The 18,044-nt window shown below is 34.3% G+C and overlaps 2 protein-coding genes across 25 annotated transcripts; both read right to left on the bottom strand.

Annotated features, from left to right (window-relative positions):
• Positions 1-373: 373 nt before the first annotated feature.
• LOC141697582 (uncharacterized) lies at positions 374-5,021 on the bottom strand. 24 transcript variants are annotated; one of them, XM_074502030.1, is made up of 9 exons: positions 4,761-5,021; positions 4,200-4,334; positions 3,933-4,019; positions 3,203-3,319; positions 2,578-2,859; positions 2,220-2,322; positions 1,874-1,992; positions 1,606-1,787; positions 374-646 (listed from the first exon to the last, which is right to left on the bottom strand). In XM_074502030.1, the coding sequence occupies exons 2-5, from the start codon at positions 4,206-4,208 to the stop codon at positions 2,665-2,667; spliced, it is 408 nt and encodes a 135-aa protein (XP_074358131.1). In that variant the 5' UTR covers positions 4,209-4,334; positions 4,761-5,021; the 3' UTR covers positions 374-646; positions 1,606-1,787; positions 1,874-1,992; positions 2,220-2,322; positions 2,578-2,664. The 24 variants fall into 24 exon arrangements, 19 of the variants coding, with proteins under 19 accessions (XP_074358131.1, XP_074358137.1, XP_074358136.1 ...); XM_074502036.1 differs by having other exon boundaries at positions 1,874-1,960; XM_074502035.1 differs by having other exon boundaries at positions 2,220-2,311.
• Positions 5,022-15,312: 10,291 nt separating this feature from the next.
• On the bottom strand, positions 15,313-17,313 carry LOC141695327 (uncharacterized). The gene has a single exon (XM_074499584.1). The coding sequence runs from the start codon at positions 17,311-17,313 to the stop codon at positions 15,313-15,315; it is 2,001 nt and encodes a 666-aa protein (XP_074355685.1).
• Between the last annotated feature and the right edge of the window lie 731 nt (positions 17,314-18,044).

Raw genomic sequence — 18,044 nt, 5'->3', positions numbered from 1 at the left:
TATCAATTTTAACATATGTGAGATAAGCAAAATACTTCCATTTACCCAATAAACTAATGTTACTAATACCAATAACAACGGTTTTCAAGAAAAACTGATGTAAACATAACTTTTGACATCAGTTGTTTATTCAGAACTAATTTCTATTGGTGACCAACTGATGTCTATAAAGCTTAATAACTCAGTTTTATGTTTTAAAACTTTTTTATTGTAGTATTTAACATCGGTTTTATTCGGTATTAATGATATCAATGTTTAACTAAAACTGATGTATTAAGCTTTGACAACCATCATTTTCCACTGTAATGATGTATTTACCTGTTTTATTAATGCACATTTTAAAAATATAGATGCCAAAAATTTGTCAAACCAATGAACTACCAAAACCAATTACTGGATATTACCAGTTATTTATAAATCTAACAACGAATATTCAAACATCAAGTACAATAGATTCATCTAATCCAAACATCAAGTACTACACATATCCATCCATTTATTCTACTACTGTCTATATTGACTTGGTACCAACAATACTAACAACGAAAACCAAACAGGAAAGTAAGCAAAACTTTCCAGGAGTTGTGAAGATCTTTAGTTATCAGGTGTTTGAGAGAATATCGACAATCTAAGGATGGTCACAACTCTGAAAACAAAACAAGTGCAAGTTAACATTAGAGAGGTTGAGAACATTATATCTGTATTCATATCAAAATCATAAATAAAAGTATAAGATTACATTGCATCTACTGTTGTATAAGAATCAAACTACTCCAAGTTCAACAGCCCCTTCACTATAATCATGTCACACTACTTACATATTGTAATTAGATGCTCCTAACTCTTTTAACAAATAGCTTTTATAGCAATTCATTTTGGGAAAACACTTCATATACAAAACAAAAGGAAATCTGAGAGACCGTTTAATATATCAGTAACTATAAAACTATAATTACAAATGAGGGAATATACAATATAATAACAAGACCGATAAAGTTACATTAGCTGGTGACAAACATGCTTCCGTAACATTAATCGATAAATTCAGGTTAACTGTCACTCTAAATACAATTGGTGATATTGCTAGCATCAAATTGTTTGGAGTTCACCAAATAGACACCTCAAGTACAAGCATATTCAGTGCACTATAATTCTGTAAATAATTTAGTAAACTAATACAAAAGCATATCTGCTTTTTTCCTTTTAAGAAAAATATTTGTTTTAAGTGATTGCTTCTAGTGAAAACCTCGTATTTCTAAACATCAAGAAGAAAGAAACTGATACTTAAAACATGCACACACATTATTAATTTTGTTAATATTCGTGTCAACTCAATTTTAACAATAGTGAGTGCTTGAAACAAAAACACAAACCTATATACCCAGACAAGTGTGCGAAAAGGCGCGCTCATACACACATACAAACATATGCGTATGTACATTACAACCAGGTCATCTCCCTTCATTCATACCTGAATACCTTTAAGGTATTACACTAACTCAAAACTCATATAAAATCTATAATGATTAATGCTTACTAACCAGGTAATTAGTAATCAACTAATGAGAAAAAACAATCATATAACCACCCCAAAGTTTTTATTACCTTCATCAACAAGATTCTTAGTGGCCAGATAGTCAATTTGATAAGGTCCTGTAATGTAAGATATCTCTTTCTCACTGGCCCCAATACAACATATCATAGTCGATGTATTTGCTATTGCAGGTCAAATTTGATCCGATTTCTCCAAGTCACACTCTACAAGCTCAAACTTCTTTGTAGCTGAGCTAGAGACCAAATAAAATCATGTTAGTATATTATATTTTTGCAACAGATCTAAGATGAATGATGCTCCAAGAGCCTCTTCTCTTACATTAAGTTTCTTTATCTGGACCATCATCAGGTTCCATCTGTTGAACACTCTTCAAGTGAACACTCTTTAGCAGTTCCGGAAGGCTTTCTAAGATATCATCATGTGCTCTATATAAGATACTGAAGTAAAAGATACTAAATTTATCATATGTCAGTCAAGATTAAGGATGACAAAATCACCACATATGCTAAGAAGAAAAAAACAGCTATATGAAAGAAGAACTTCGGGTTATCTCTCATGTATGGAGATGCAACTGCCTTGTAAAGAAACGGAGAACCACTGAAGTCAAAATAGAGGGAAGAAGACACAAATACATAAAGCTTTGTGGAGGATTAAAAGACTTCACCTAGCTATCCGTTGAGAAAGCCTATGGAAAGGCATGCTCTGTATGAAGATGATACCAGGTCCTGTTATAACAACTGTTACTACATTCTCACCCTGCAGTACAACTAAAAATTCATACTGTAATTTGTTGAATAAAAATTCTAACTTTGCTAAAACCTAAATAGATGTCTAATTTCTTTCATACACACGCTCAAATAATTCACATACTCTTGCCTTACTCCCCCAAACATCCATAATCTTGTTCTTTTATTGGAGTTGCATGTCCCGGTATATTAACAATGCAAATGATATCAACTGGCTTGTGCTTGTATGTGAACAAGAAATCAAGTTATAACCACGTCGAATATTAAATGTAGTACCTGTCATTTGGACATAACTGTAGATGGCAATGACTGAAGATTGGGAGCACCAAACTACTCAGGTTGGCTGTTGCCATGCCGTCTAAGCTAAATTTTTGAATGCCAGGACCAAAAGATCAGCTTGTGTGGGTGTAAAAGTAAAATATTTGTGTACTCCTTGTTGACATCAGTAAAACCCTCCATTGACTTTGAAAGGAACACCTTCTCTTGACCCTGAAGCACAATCATGTCCCTATCATATACCTTGTTTGATGTCCAGTGTTCATGCCATCTAGAAATTACCTGTTCAATGGGAAAAATTATTAAAGCAATGGTGATCACTGAATAGAACTTTTACTACCTGTAAATTTTCTTCATTCTTTCGAGAATAAAGTATGATGCAGAATAGGATAGGGATTTGATATTAAAATAATTCCACTATAAAACAAAACCCAAATAGTCAAGTGATTTCACTTCCCTAGAATTTTCAACTTGTACTACGTGGCTGGATATATTTGGATAAATATATATACTAGCTGACTGACTGCTAAAATTTTGAGAAATAGCATATTATGTATTTCTTCATTGGATGTAAAAGGCGGGCAAAAGTAAATAATAATAATAAACTAGATAATAAGAAGATTACCCCAAACACTACCCTTCTCATGGGACTATTAAATTTGATCTGTACATCCACTGTTCCTGACAACGCGATGATGCTGGACACATCAACAACGAGGACTTCACCTACCTCAAGACTTTTCTGCACAAGTAAAACCACACAAAGAGGGAATAAAACTCTTGAAAATACACGAAGAGTTATAGATAGATCAATTAGAACATAAATCAGAGTTGTGTACACTACTCAAAAATTATAGGGGGCGGAGATCTGATGCTTGTGGGAAATGATTGCAATAATTTTTACAATTTTTTTTATTCCTCAAGAAAAATGTGAAATGCGGCAGTTCAATAAAGTCATAATCTCTTGATCTTTCTAAGTTATTGGAAACGAGAAAGGTAAATACTGAAATATTCAATGCCTAGTACTTACTTCAGGACAGATAATGGGAAACCTAGAATCCCAGGCCACTTAAAATTTAAGCTATGTCTTTTATATATAACAGGCCCTAATCACAATTTTTCTCCTTTTTAGACCGCCAAAAAAAGCCTTCATCTGGACTCATTCTAAATGTTATTGGTGAATCAGAAACCATACCAAATCCACCACCAACTATGAATGCAAGCCCTTGGCCAGATAATTATTATCTCAGGAATCCCTGTAATTATCAGATAATTATCTTCTGGACCAAGAGTGTCAAGAAAAACTTCAAGGAAGGATAGTTCAACTTTTTAAGACACATAACCAACCATTTTACCTCTACACCAGGTACAACATTACGTGCCCTTTGATCAACTGCATTGTTGACTTTCACATTATTGATGGAGCACATAAATGCATCTAGCTACAAAACATATCATCAATTTATATAGACGTAAAGTTAAACTATATACTCTCTTTTAGACAAAACTTTTATAAGAATTTGTAAGATATAATAATATATGCAAAAAAAGTTTAGGACATAATCATCAAAATATGCAGTATCAGTACAAAGAAAGAGATTGTGCGAAATAATTTAACCTACCCTTGCCATCCAAGACTAGCACTTTCTAATATGTCAAAGCAGTAACCTGAGCATCCAAACTCTCGGCAAATACCCTCTTTGAATACTCACTTTGAAATTCATTTTCCGGAAAGGAAAATTTGACATCAAAAGACCCTACAAAGGATTCAATCACAATTCAAAGTAGTTGCAGAAAAATCAAGGGATAAACAATACGATTGATCAGAAATGGTACAAGTAGAAGGAAGTCACTATTTAAAAATTACCATGTCCTAAAAAAAGCTAATCTCTGCCCTAAAAAATCTAATTATGGCCTAAAAGGCTATCAAGAAACTGCATCAGGACTTGGGATCAGGGACCGACCACAATAAATTTTGACTGGAGAAACTCATGACGCGGGGACTTATAAACCACATCTCAAAATAAAACAAAGAGACAATCACGAAATCCATCAATGTACTAAATAAATCCTAATACTCACATAAACAAAGCCTCAACTAATATACATATCCTCAACTAATTCAAAAAATAGGGTTTTAAATTGAAACCCCAAATTTGAAATTGAATTCTTGAGGTTCTCACCTTTTTAAACCTCCGACTCCAAAATTTTCAACCTCTAGACTCGAAACCCCCAAACTGAAATCGAATATTTGAGCTCGAAGCTTTGGTAGACCACGAAGCTTGGAGAGAGAAAATTTGGGGGAGATATGCTTGTCAAAATCGAAGATTGTAGATCATCATCAGTGATGAGTACACTATTCTTGTTCTTCAATCGAGTTCTTGAGTGTTTGGTCTTGAGAGAGAGAGTAGAGAGTAAAGTTATTTCTTTGATTTTATGATTAATGTTTTGTTGTATTCTATTTTTAATTTATGTTTTCAAGTGTTAAGTTGAAAAGAGGGGGAAATGAAAAAAAAACTAAGGAAAAAAATGAGGGAGTTGCAAGAGGGAATCGAAATTTCGGTCAGGGGAATGGGGAAGGCACGTTTTAGTAAATTTTAAATTATACTTACAACATCGTTTGGGCTAATACACCGCTGTGTATATTAACAAAAGACATCGGTTAGCTAAAACCGATGTAGAAAATACCTGTTACACCGACTTCAGAAGCAACCGATATCTAAGAGGTGATGTCTATTCTACTTTTTCCAGTAGTGAAACTATCAAATTTTCCATGTTTTGTCTATTATAATTGTTAGGAATATGTTATATTCTTGATGATTACTCACCAGAACACCTTAAGTAGATTTATTAAGTGTCTTTTTGTAGCCTTCAACAGATAACCACAATTATCAATCCGTTGAAGGGGTAGCTTGTGTCAATAAGTATGTAGCACATTTTGTACACTATGATAGCTGGGGGATTTGGTAGTTTAAGTAGTTTCTAAGTCATGTTGACTGCTAGAAAGATATACAAAATAGGTGGGTTAAGTGTATATATAAAATGCCTTGCAATTTTGTATAAGTGAAAGAGTATCAACTGCTATGGAAATATTTTGAACTGCTAAATTACAAGCTTCAACGAATGACTCTACAAGCTTCAACAGATAATTTAACATGCCTTCAATGGATAAGCCAATCAAACCTTTAACGAATTTCAGATAAAGCTATCAACGAATTCTATCAAGAAAGCTTCGACGGATGACACTAATATAGTGTCAACGGATAACATCTATGAAGTTTCAACGGATAATCAATAAGATAGCAATTGAAAGTGACTTGACAGAAGCTGACAGAGTCACACGAGTTAATAGTGCACAAAAGGAATGTGACAGCCTGGTTGTAGGTTTTAGAAGAAAATGAAGTATTTCCAATTCCATGCAAACAAGCTCGTTCAAAGATGTCGTATCTAACTTAAATTGCATTAGACAGAGAAATGAAGAAGCATGTGATTGGACCTAGCTGATAGGAATATTATTCTTATCTTATTCCATATGTAAACTTGGTGATATATAAACCAAGTGTAGCAAGTATTTTACAATAACTAGAACAACAAGTAGAAAGCAAGTTGTATCTCTAGAAATACACTCAAGTTCTAAGTTGTAAGATTTACTTGTGAGCAGTTGTGTGCAACTTGCATCATAAAGATTTCTTCAAATATACATCTCTGGTGGAAAGACAAATCCACCAGAAAGTTTTTAGACTTATGTTTATTTACTTTGTGTTAGTAGAATACTATAAAAGTTATATCTTCATTCTTGCATATTCTCAAACACAGTTGTATTTTTCAGAAAGTGTTTTTTCAGAAAATCAAAAAGTAATCAGAATTCCATTCAACCCCCTTCTGTAATATTGTTGTTGTATTGTTGAGAAATTGTAATTCCCCCAAATTCGGGGTCAGGAATCTGGGTCGTCACTATTGGATTTCGAGCACATAAACGCAACGGAAACATGAATTAAAAATATGAAAAACCAAAATTTTGGAAACTCACCGCAGGATTCATGCAAAAAATAGATATTTAATTCGTAGATCAGATTTTTTACCTTAAGAAGCTTTACAAATTGGTTGAATAATGGAGATTCAAAGATTGTTCAATCACCACGCATCCTGCTCTCGCGATCTCTATCGGTATCCACACGAATGCTTGAACTCAAGGATTGGATGTGTACTAGCACAAACTCGTTTCTTTTTGCTCTCTCCATCTTCTCCCTTGGTGACTAGGATTTTAGTAAAAGTCTTGCCCACAAAATCAGCCACAAGAGGTATTATATATAACTAGGGATTTTTTCCCGCGCTACGCGTGCTAAAAAAATTATTATTTTTTAATTTATTAAATAATATAAAGAGAAATATTTACGTAATTTTTCAGTTGAACACTAACACAGCATTACTCTTTTTATAACTTTTTTTTACGTGAATATCCTTTTCACATATAATGGGAAAATATATTCATTAAATTTGAGCTAATAGCACATTAAGTAATTTTTCTATTGATAGTAAGACAACATTACATGTTGAATATTACTCGGCGTCTCCTTGTACTTGATAACATATTCATATAAATAGCATCAATATCACATCAATAGCATAACCAGCCTGAAAAGGATTACAATTGAGCTAGAATACATTAGAAAATAATTACATTTGAGAAAGTTTACATTTGAAATAGATTTAGAAAATTTAATCTGCCACTATTAGCTTACAATTTTGCTGTATAACCAAAACATGTCATGCACAGTATACATGTCAACAATCTTCTTATAAGAAGTTTATAAAACATAGCATATAGATAGATAGATACCTGAGATCATAAGTTATAACTAAGATGATAAAACTTCATTTTTCTGACATAAGAATTTATAGCAATGACGTTAAATCTTCAATAGCATAAGTCAAACACTACAATTGTGGCAATCTGAGTTCCTGAGATGTACCATTATCCAAACCTGTCATATTTCATGAGCTTCATGCTAATGTCCATGATCTGCTATAGTACAAAGGGAGTTTCAGATGGCTATATTAAACATTGGTCCATATAGCAGGTTCTTGTATTAGCAGATGATATCCACAAATGTTAGCATACATATCTGAAAGCCGAGAAATCATCTCTTCCACTCTTCCGCTTATATCAGTATTGGTGACAATACTATACATTTCATTAGAGGTGTTATTTATTTCAGCTGGTCAGTTTAACCAAATATTGATCAAGAATGAGAATGAAACAGCTAGTCTCTAAACAGCCTAAACATGCTCAATATGGTGAAAATGAAGACCATTAATATCCTGTGATTTATAAGATCTTCTTATTAGATACATTTCAGAAAACATTAAGATTGAATTGCACACTATACTTGATAAACAGTCACATCTATTACTTATAAAAACTGTCCTGATGAATATTGTTACTAATACAATATGACTCGAAATAATAGAACAGGTGAATTACAACTTGCATTTGAGGCTGATGCAAGTGATAACATTTAAAAATTGCAGACATTGATTCCATTGTCAAACATTGACATATTTGTGAAAGATGTATTTACTTTAAACTTCCACTATAAGCTAGAAATGTGTCCGTAAACCAAAAACATGGTATGCACAACATATACGTCAATAATCTTGTAATCAAAATAAGGTTATAGAAATATGGGATAAAGATAGTTAGATAAAAATTCTAGATACATAGGTTCAATTGAAGATAACACAATTACATTGCGTAAATTTAATAATTCATTGCATAAAGTAAAATCTTGAAAAGCATCAGTTGAAGAGTGCATTTGTGACATTTTGAGTTCTAAAGATGTGCCATCTTCAAACCCTCTGGCCATAGTTTACCTTCTTCATGATAGTTTCCTTGGACTGCTCTAGTGCAAAGTGAATTCCACAAGTCTACCTAAAGCGGAGGTCCATCTAGCAGGTCTAATGGTCTATTACTCCGTGCATTTGGGCATATTTTGTTTGCTGGGAGGAGGATATCATTTCCAACAATGTTATTGTACATGTTCAAACAGAACATAGAAGAAATGGTAAGTGCATTTAAAAATTTTGGTGATGGATGGAAAGAACATATTAATACTTTGAATGCTCGTGCTAATATGTTGAGTGAAGAAAGTGGAAAGCTTAGCATATTGTTAGATGATTATTCTCGAAATATATAAATTATGTTGTAGTCGATATGCTGTGATGATGTACTGTATTTCTCTACTTGAAGGATAGTAATAAACGTTTTTATGCAATAATTGCAAATATGATTGATTATTTATGTTGGATTACTGTCATGCTGTGTTTATTGTAGATGTTTAAAAACATATATATACATTGAACAACAATTAAAAATGTAGTTTATTCTATATACAAATATGTCTTCCTTACATGATAGACATATCACATTCACATACATTGAAAGAATTTTAAACTTGCACAACCTGAGCATCAATTGGTGGTTCGGGATCATTAACTTCAAAGTCCTGAAATCTTGCTTGCTCTGGTCCAATACTTAAATCCATACACTACTAGAAAAAAGACCTTAGACATCGGTTTTTGTAAAAAATGTATGATGTCTTCGCGACTGATGTTAAATGTATTTTCTCATAGACATCGGTTAAAAACCGATGTCTATGTAATATTACACATCGTTTCTGAAAAATTTCTGATGTCTAATTCACATTGATGTTATATAATTGTTTAATGTCGAGTTCAGAAATGTAATATTAGGACGATTAGGCCTGTTTAAAACTATAACACATAATCAATATTTATAAAATAACATCGGTTAAAAATAAAAAACCGATGTCTATATCTTATTAGACATCGATCATTTTCTAAGTACCCGATGTCAATGTTGATAATAAACATCGATCATTTTCTAAGTACCCGATGTCAATGTTGATAATAGACATCGGTTGTTTTCTAAAAAACCGATGTTAGTATGATAAATAGACATCGGGTGTTTATTTTTAAATCGATGTTATTACCCTGTTTTCATGTGCTAATATTCCTTTATTAACATCGAATATTTTATTTTTCTGATGTCTTTGTGATTTTAAGACATTGCTTTTATATGTGTAAACTGATGTTATTTATGGTTTTTTAACATCGGTTCTAATAACAATGTGATGTCTGTTTCTATTATAATTAAACTGAGCATCTCTGTTTTTGCATGAACCAGAAAACTCCATATGGTAAAATCCAATCAACCAACAATTCTCCATCCAACCAACCAACAATTTTCCATCCAACCAACCAACAATTTTCACCCCATCAACCAACAATTAACCCAGATTCAACCAACAACAGTTTTTATCCAATCAACAACCTAAAACATCTACTAGAAAATTCAGAACATCTACATTAACCAACCAACAACAAATATATAGCGAAAATAGTTCTAACACATTGTCAAACATGCATCTTACAAATTCGATCATCAAGTACATTATGAAACCAGAATTTACAGTAGCGAGGCAAGGAAATTTACAATCTACATTTTGTCTTGAATGAAGTCGATAACATCACAGCGAACCTGGTCTAGCTCCTCTAGAGTGTAAGACTTGCGAGTCTTGGTCGCCCACTAAAAATTGAGTAAACCGAAAAGGGAAATCATAAAAAAAATGCATCTAAAATGCCACATTCAGTCATACAAAAATGAATGTACGGACCTTAGAAGTAAAAGAAATTTCTCTGTCCTCAATAATTTCCTTCATGTACCTCATGACCACATAACCACATTCAACCCCACCAGGCTGTTTCGGGGATCCCTATTAAGATAAAAAAAAACTGGCTTTACAAACTGATTAAATCAAGATTCCTGTTGTACTATAAAAATTATAATATAAATTACTTACTACAAGATTCTTGATTTTAGGAGCTTTGTTACCCCTTCCTATTTGAGAATTAACTTGTTTTATTGTCCTGCATATTATAATGACACGATGTCAAGAGTCATATTTCGAATACAAGAAATAAATGAAAACAACCTAAAAAATAAAAGGAATAATGTTACTCTGATAAAGCTTTTTTTAAATCATCAAAATGGGTTGGATGAGGCAAAGGATTGAGAATGTAAATGTCGCCATCCCATATTACGACCAGAATCCAGTGACAACTGTATTATTATAAATTTACACAAGTCAGATATTTTTAAAAATAGCCTAAAAACCTAAAAGAAAATTAAATTAATAGATTACAATATGCATTTAAAAATACTTACTGATGATTATGTGGCAGGAAGAATATGTGATTTTGATTACCCTCTTTCAACCGACTACCAACATTTCGTTGAAAATCAGCATTCAAATTAAAGTTGGCGCCAGGATCAAAAAATCCATACAGGACCACATCATCATTCTTGCGAACCCTCTTAATTGTACTATGCAAGTGCCTATACATATGTGGGAGAAATTAAAATTACTAGCAGACCAGTTGTGCGATAATTCAAACAGAACCTATAACCACGAAAATAAATTACTTACGCCATATACGCAGATATCGCAGCTTGTCCAATCATGTCAAACTCTAACAATGCTTTTAAATTCTCATGCAATATATATATATTGTCTTCTCAACTCCAAACACATCGGAATCACATGGAATAGGGATAGATTCCCCGCTGGCTTTCATAAATGTCGTAGCATGTTTGTACAATACTCGATTGCAAACTCATGATTCCAAGAAAGAAAGCAGATGTTCTCTCGCTAAGTGAGTTTTGTGTTATAGTCTATGTTCTCGTTAATGTTTTAGCTGAGTTCTGCGCTCTTTTGATGGTAGCCTATCTCAGAGAGCCCTATCTCGACCTGTGGAAGGAGGTGACTATTGTTATAAGTACTTACATTCCGATCCCTGATTATAGCTATGGCTTTGTTCGTATTGGCGTGGCACTTTCTTGCTGACCTTGATGTGAGTGAACTCTTGTTGAATTTTATGCACCTCACCCTTGTTCTTTGACTGCGACACATCTCTTTTCTTTTTCTACAAAAAAATGAAAGAATATAAGTAGACATTTATTCACCTAATTAACCCCTATTTTTCAACTTTTATACAACTTTAGCAACCAACAAGCACATGTAAATACCACAATTGTCCGTAGGCTGATTAAATTTCGAGGCCATGCCAAGTGTGAACCAACGGTTTCACGAACATGTTCAATTTCACCAGGTATAGGCACGGGAACTAAAGCATCTGGTTGGATATGTCCATCAACCGACACACGAGCATGTCCAGGCTTCAGGGGCACTCCATGAACCGAAACATTCATTTCATCATCTTCGAAAACAGTACCAAAAGCAACCTTATTTTCGATGCTATCCACCGAAAGCTCACAAATTTGTGGACCCTATAATTGTAAGGAGTAAATTATATAATTACTCTACAATTTGAAGAACCGTATAATTACAATAATATTTGTGAAATGTACCTTCTTTTCTGATGGAGGGGGTTGATCATAAGCAAGACAATCATCATTCACCAATATTTCTTTTGCTTTTGGTTCTCCTTCAACTGGTTGGCAACTTGCTCTCTCCGAAAAATTCAGAGACTGCTGATTAGATCCTGTAAACAATGACTTGAGCTCAGCCATTTCCCGCCTTGTTCTTACCAACTCCTCCTGTAGCACTCTATCACGGGCCAACAACTCCGCCTTGGTAATTGCAGGTTTTCTCTCTTTTGGCAGATTAAAGAACATTTTTGGGGTGACGAAACCTCCAACTCCTCGAACCCTGCCTGAATGCTCAGGAGTTCCGAGTGCCGTAGTCAACACATCATCAGTTCCAGATGGTACGAATTCACCCTTCTCCTTCTTTTCGAGTAATTCATTCTATTGCAGATATGAATACACATCAGATCTTAGGGACATATTATGAATAATGAAGGAATAAACAGATTTCTCATTATAATTTGTTTTTCTTGATTAAATGCAGTTTTTTTCATAATTTTTACTTACAATTCTGGCAAATACTGCTTCTTTATCTTCATCAAGTTCCTCATCATCTAGCTTTGACTTTCGAGCCTTTTTCCAAAATATTGCCCGATCTGGTTTCTCCTCGGGCTTCAGTTTGCCTTTCTTTATCTGTTTAAGATGAGAAAAAATTAAAAGGTGCTTTATTTGTTGAAGATGAGAAAAAATTATAGCTAGGTTCTTACTTCATCCTCTTGTAAACCAATGTAACCCTTCCTTGACAAACGATGATGATATTTTCGATTATGCACTCTTTCGCTCTGCAGGGTGCGTAGTTTCTGCATCATACAACGAATAATTATATCCAAGTAAATATTCTAAATCCAAAAAGGGTACACTGGCAAAAAAAATGCATCCATACCAGCCACTTATCACCTGTCCTCTGCGCGATAAATCTCGTCCAAGCTTCTTGACCCACAAACCGATAATTTTTTGGAGGCCTCTTCAGTTTCTTCTTTTTTTCAGCATATGGCATCACATGTTTAGTTGTTAAATCAGTTTTAAACTGTCTCCACTTCTCTCCTGCAGACTTAAGCACCAAAGCCTCACTTTCCGGAGCAACTTTAAATGTACCCTATGGACAATAAAATACACAAGTTTATAAGGCTTAGATAGTAGTACTAAAAATAAGTTGTGTGTGTCAACTATAATTTAATACCTTAATATCAAGCCATAATTTATCTTTCAATTCCCGATCCACATTTGGCCAGCTGTCAATGTCAATAGGAATCATAGTTCTTGCCAGGTGCCCTATGTAGGACTGTAAGGTACACCTAGTATCTCCGACAGGAACTCCAAACTCATTGTATCTGATTTTAAATCTCTTGCCCTGGGCCTTCCTTACCAATACTTTTTTAAGAGAGGAAACACCTCGTGCATCTCCCAACCTTCTTTTCGCAGAATTAGAATTAGTTGTTGTTTCTTGTTCAGACTGTTGCTTTTCAGTTTGAGGTTCACTTGGTGCTTGTCCATCCTGATCACAGTGCTCTTCAACCTCCTGATCACAATGTTCTTCGACCTCTTTAACTTTTTTAGATTTGCTTTTGTTGGTTCTCTGTTTCTTTGCCATTTTTGTCCTTCACTCTGAATAATAAAACAAGAAATAATTAGTCACTGAATAAATGAAACTCTACATGAATTAAAATACATTCAAAATTACATATGCATGAATAAAAATGCATTCAAAATTACAACTGGAAAATTTCAAAACAAATACAAAAACAAAATACAAAAAAATTATAAAAGAAAAATTACAAAAGAAAAATGCATTAGTCACTATAATTCATTTACTCAAAAAAATTACAAAGGAAAATTAAATATGCTGATTAAATTATAACAAGCAAAAAGTACAGAGAGCTAAATTAACAGGATCATTTTTTAACCCAAATTCGCTCAACATTAGGCCTAATACTATGCGCAACGTCTTCATTGGTCATATCAGAAGCAGGGATGTTAGAGCAGAAGGGAGGATGTTCCATGATCGTGTCACCCAAATCATCGTCGTTATACAACTCTTGATAGTCTCTAGTTGTGGAAATTAACATGATCGACCAAGTATGATCAACCAGATCTTTAATGTAAAACACCTAGTTGACTTGGTCAACAGAGACATATTTATCCTTCTTATGGCCTTGTCGATTGAAATCCATAAGTGTGAAGCCAAGATCGTCGATCTTTATGCCTTTATCATTCTCTGCCCATTTACACAAGAAGAGTGGAGCTTTGAACTCATGGTAATCCAACTCCCATACTTCCAAGATTATGCCATAAAAGGTCATATCACTCTCAATGGGGTTTAAATCTTTCGCACTGGACACCTGGACTGCCTTAGCAACCACAGAAACTCCACTGTTTTGAACAACCCGCGCATCATCTCGGTCTTTCATAAAGTATCGGACTCTATTGACTGAAAAACCTTTATAAGTTAAAACAGAAAATGATGGTTTTCCAGCGAGCCATCGTATCGTCTCTGAAACAGCATCGGGATTTCCCTTCATTTCACTACTTACCTATACATAATATTATATAATAAAAAAATCCATCAGTTGCAAACTACAACTAACAACTATTTAAGTAGACAATACACAAAACCTACTTTTTTTTCAAACCAATCGGCAAATAGCCGATTGTGCTCTCCCATGAGCCAATGAACACTTTTTTTCTTCCCTCGGTAAATTTCATCTAAATACTCCTTGTGCATTCTGAGAATATGCATAAATATTAGAAATAACCCACAAAAATTACATCTTCAAACAAATAGGACAAGTTAATAAAATAAACGTACACGATATAGGGATACACTTCATCATTGTTTTGAAGGACATGCAGATGAGCCTCATCTCGCTCTTTTTCTTCCACGACCTTTATTATCGCGGCAGATAATGGACCAGATTGCTTGCCTTGCTCAACTGGAATGCCGGCAGTTGTACAAGTTTGGCTCATAAATTCTGTGCAGAATTCTACTGATTCTTCTTTAAGGTAGCTTTCTGCCATACAACCTTCAGGATAATATCGGTTTCGTACGTAGCTCTTTAGCACTTTATTGAATCGTTCGAAGGCATACATCCATCTATAAAATACCGGTCCACATAAACGCACTTCTAGGACCAAGTGGATAATAAGATGTAACATTACATCAAAAAATGATGAAGGGAATATTTTTTCTAGATCGCATAAGGTTATTATTACATCTGACTGTAATTTATCGAGTTTCGAGACATCGACAACTTTGCTGCATAAAGCATTTAAAAAAGGCACAATCGTATGATTGTGACCCTAACATTTTTCGGGAGAACGGATCGAATGGCAACAGGGAGGAGTTGTTGGAGAAGAATATGGCAGTCATGGGACTTAAGCCCGTATATCTTCAAATCAGACATGGATACACAATTTTTTATGTTTGATCCATGTCCAGAAGGAAGTTTCATAGACAAGAATGAGTTCAACACTTTCTTTTTTTCAACCTTTGACAAAGTAAAAGGGGAAGGAGGCAGATAGGTCTTCTTTTCTCCTACTTGAGGAGCTAAATCATGTCTAACACCCATATCAATCATATCACGACGTGCCGCCTCACTATCTTTTGACTTTCGCATATTTAATAACGTCCCAAGCAGATTATCACACACATTTTTCTCGATGTGCATAACATCGAGACAGTGGCGAACATGATGATATTTCCAATATTCTAACTCAAAGAAAACAGATTTTTTCTTCCATGGACATTCCACCTTCTTCGACTTCTTCACCTCTTTTCCAAAACAAAAATCAATTCGTTCCTGACGCGCTAACACTTCTTCTCCGGAAAGGGGTTGACATGCGTTCCCCAACTCTTGTTGTCCGTTAAAGGCCGCCTTCTGCCTCCTATAAGGGTGCTGCCTAGGCAAATAACGGTGATGACCTTGGAAGCACATCTTCCTACTATGACTTAAATATTTAGCCACAGTATCGTCACCACAAATTGGACAACTCTTATAACCCTTATTCACGCAGCCTGACAAGTTTCCATATGCTGGAAAATCATTTATAGTCCACAATAAAATTGCTTTTAGAGTGAAATATGATTTACTATAGGCGTCATAAACGTTTGGTTCACCTTCTTCCCAAAGTTTTTTCAGATCATCAATCAACGGTTGTAAATAAACGTCGATGTTATTTCCCGGCTCATGTAGACCAGGAACTAAAACTGACAACATCATGAACTTCCTTTTCATGCATAACCACGGAGGAAGATTGTACGTTACCAACACTACTGGCCAGCATGTATATCGATTGACTAACCCATTAGTATGCGGGTTGATACCATCCGCTGATAAAGCCAACCTAATATTCCTAGATTCACTACCAAAGGCAGGCCACCGGTAATCGATATTCCTCCAAGAAGGAGAGTCGGCCGGATGTCGCATCTTGTCATCATTTATTCGCTGATTTGCATGCCAAGTCATGAGTTCAACAGTAGAGGGAGATTTAAATAACCGTTTAAATCTTGGAATTATAGGAAAATACCACATGACCTTGGCTGGAACATTGACCCTAAGTTGGCCATTCTTCCGCACTTTCCAACGTGACAGCTTGCAATGAGGACACTGAGAAGCATCAGAATGTATGCCCCTATACAGTATACAATCATTGGGACACGAATGAATTTTTAAATACACTAGACCTAAATCGGATAAAGTTTTCTTCGCTTCATATGCGTTAGGAGGCAACACATTATCTTTGGGAAGGATCGAGCCAACTGAAGAGAGCAGCTCAGTAAAGGCAGTATCGCTAATACCAAACCTAGCTTTCCAGTTGTGCAATTTTAACATTGACTCTAACTTTGTACACTCGCTGCCCTCAAACAACGGTTGTTCCGCATCAACAATAAACCTCTGAAAATCATATGAATCCTTATCGTAATTACCCGAATTAAAAGCCGCTTCACAAACTTCAACAGTTTCTGATGCAACAAAGTGCTCTATAGGTTGGTCTGAAGCAGGACGTGTACTACCTATAGAAGACCTAGTACTCCTAGTAGATTTTTCTTCATGCCAAATCCAATCAACATACCCCAAACTAAAACCATGATCGTAGATATGTCCCTTTATGATTTTGGTTGAGAATTTTTTAAAATTCACACATCGACCACATGGACAAGGAATTCTTTTAGGATCTTTACAATTTTCTTCAGCGAAAATCAAGAATTCTTCGACGCCAATTTCAAATTCTAAAGAATCCCTATCTTTCGATATCCACGACTTATCCATAAATGAAAATGTATGACCAACAATCTAGCAACCTAACCACCTGATGGTCATTTCAACATCAAAGCGCGAATTAATCAATACAAGTGCACATATTCAAGTGCACATAAACAAAACCAAGAAAGTCAACATTGTTTAACTAGCATAATCAATACAAGTGCACATATTCAAGCACAAATTAATAACAAACATGCCCTTAAAAAACTGAAAGATTTTACACAAATGACAACTAGTACATTCATGGCATCTCATCTATTAAAAGAGAACGATACACTAAATCTGATATATAAATAACAATCCAAATCAAATAATGTATACATAAATAATGACAGATCGGTTAATGGTGAATCCCTTCCTACATAATGTATACAAAAAAAGGAAAAAAGTAAACGAATAAGAATTTCTAACCTCCTTCTTGAAGTAAAATGTGCAGGCACTGTCAAATTCCGAGACTTGATGAGATAATCTGCAAATGGACAAAATCGAATTTAAAAACATACTATTACTTAAAACTTTAAACGGACAAAAATCGGAAGATATCAACCAGAAAAGAAAAATACATGCAAATATCAAACCTAATATATATATTTAGGCAAACATAAATATATATACACAAGAACACAAACCTAATTTATGTTAAAAAATGCAGATTTATGTAAATATATATACATGCATATTTAAAACAACTCAAGAAAAAATATAAAATTAGAGTACAAACCTTATTTGGCTCAATG

Source organism: Apium graveolens, chromosome 11 (assembly GCF_009905375.1).
Source record: "Apium graveolens cultivar Ventura chromosome 11, ASM990537v1, whole genome shotgun sequence".
In the NCBI taxonomy this organism is placed as follows: domain Eukaryota; kingdom Viridiplantae; phylum Streptophyta; class Magnoliopsida; order Apiales; family Apiaceae; genus Apium; species Apium graveolens.
The sequence above is the reverse complement of the archived record's forward strand: the minus strand, read 5'-3'. Positions and strand labels throughout refer to the sequence as shown.

Excerpts from the sequence above, each read along its gene's own strand:
- LOC141695327 (XM_074499584.1), bottom strand. The coding sequence starts at position 17,313 with ATGGATAAGTCGTGGATATCGAAAGATAGGGATTCTTTAGAATTTGAA.
- LOC141697582 (XM_074502023.1), bottom strand. Across the intron at positions 3,320-3,932 it reads ATGTTGTACCTGGTGTAGAG|AAAAGTCTTGAGGTAGGTGA; the intron begins GTAAAATGGTTG and ends TTACTTGTGCAG. Across the intron at positions 2,860-3,202 it reads TGAGAAGGGTAGTGTTTGGG|GTAATTTCTAGATGGCATGA; the intron begins GTAATCTTCTTA and ends CCCATTGAACAG.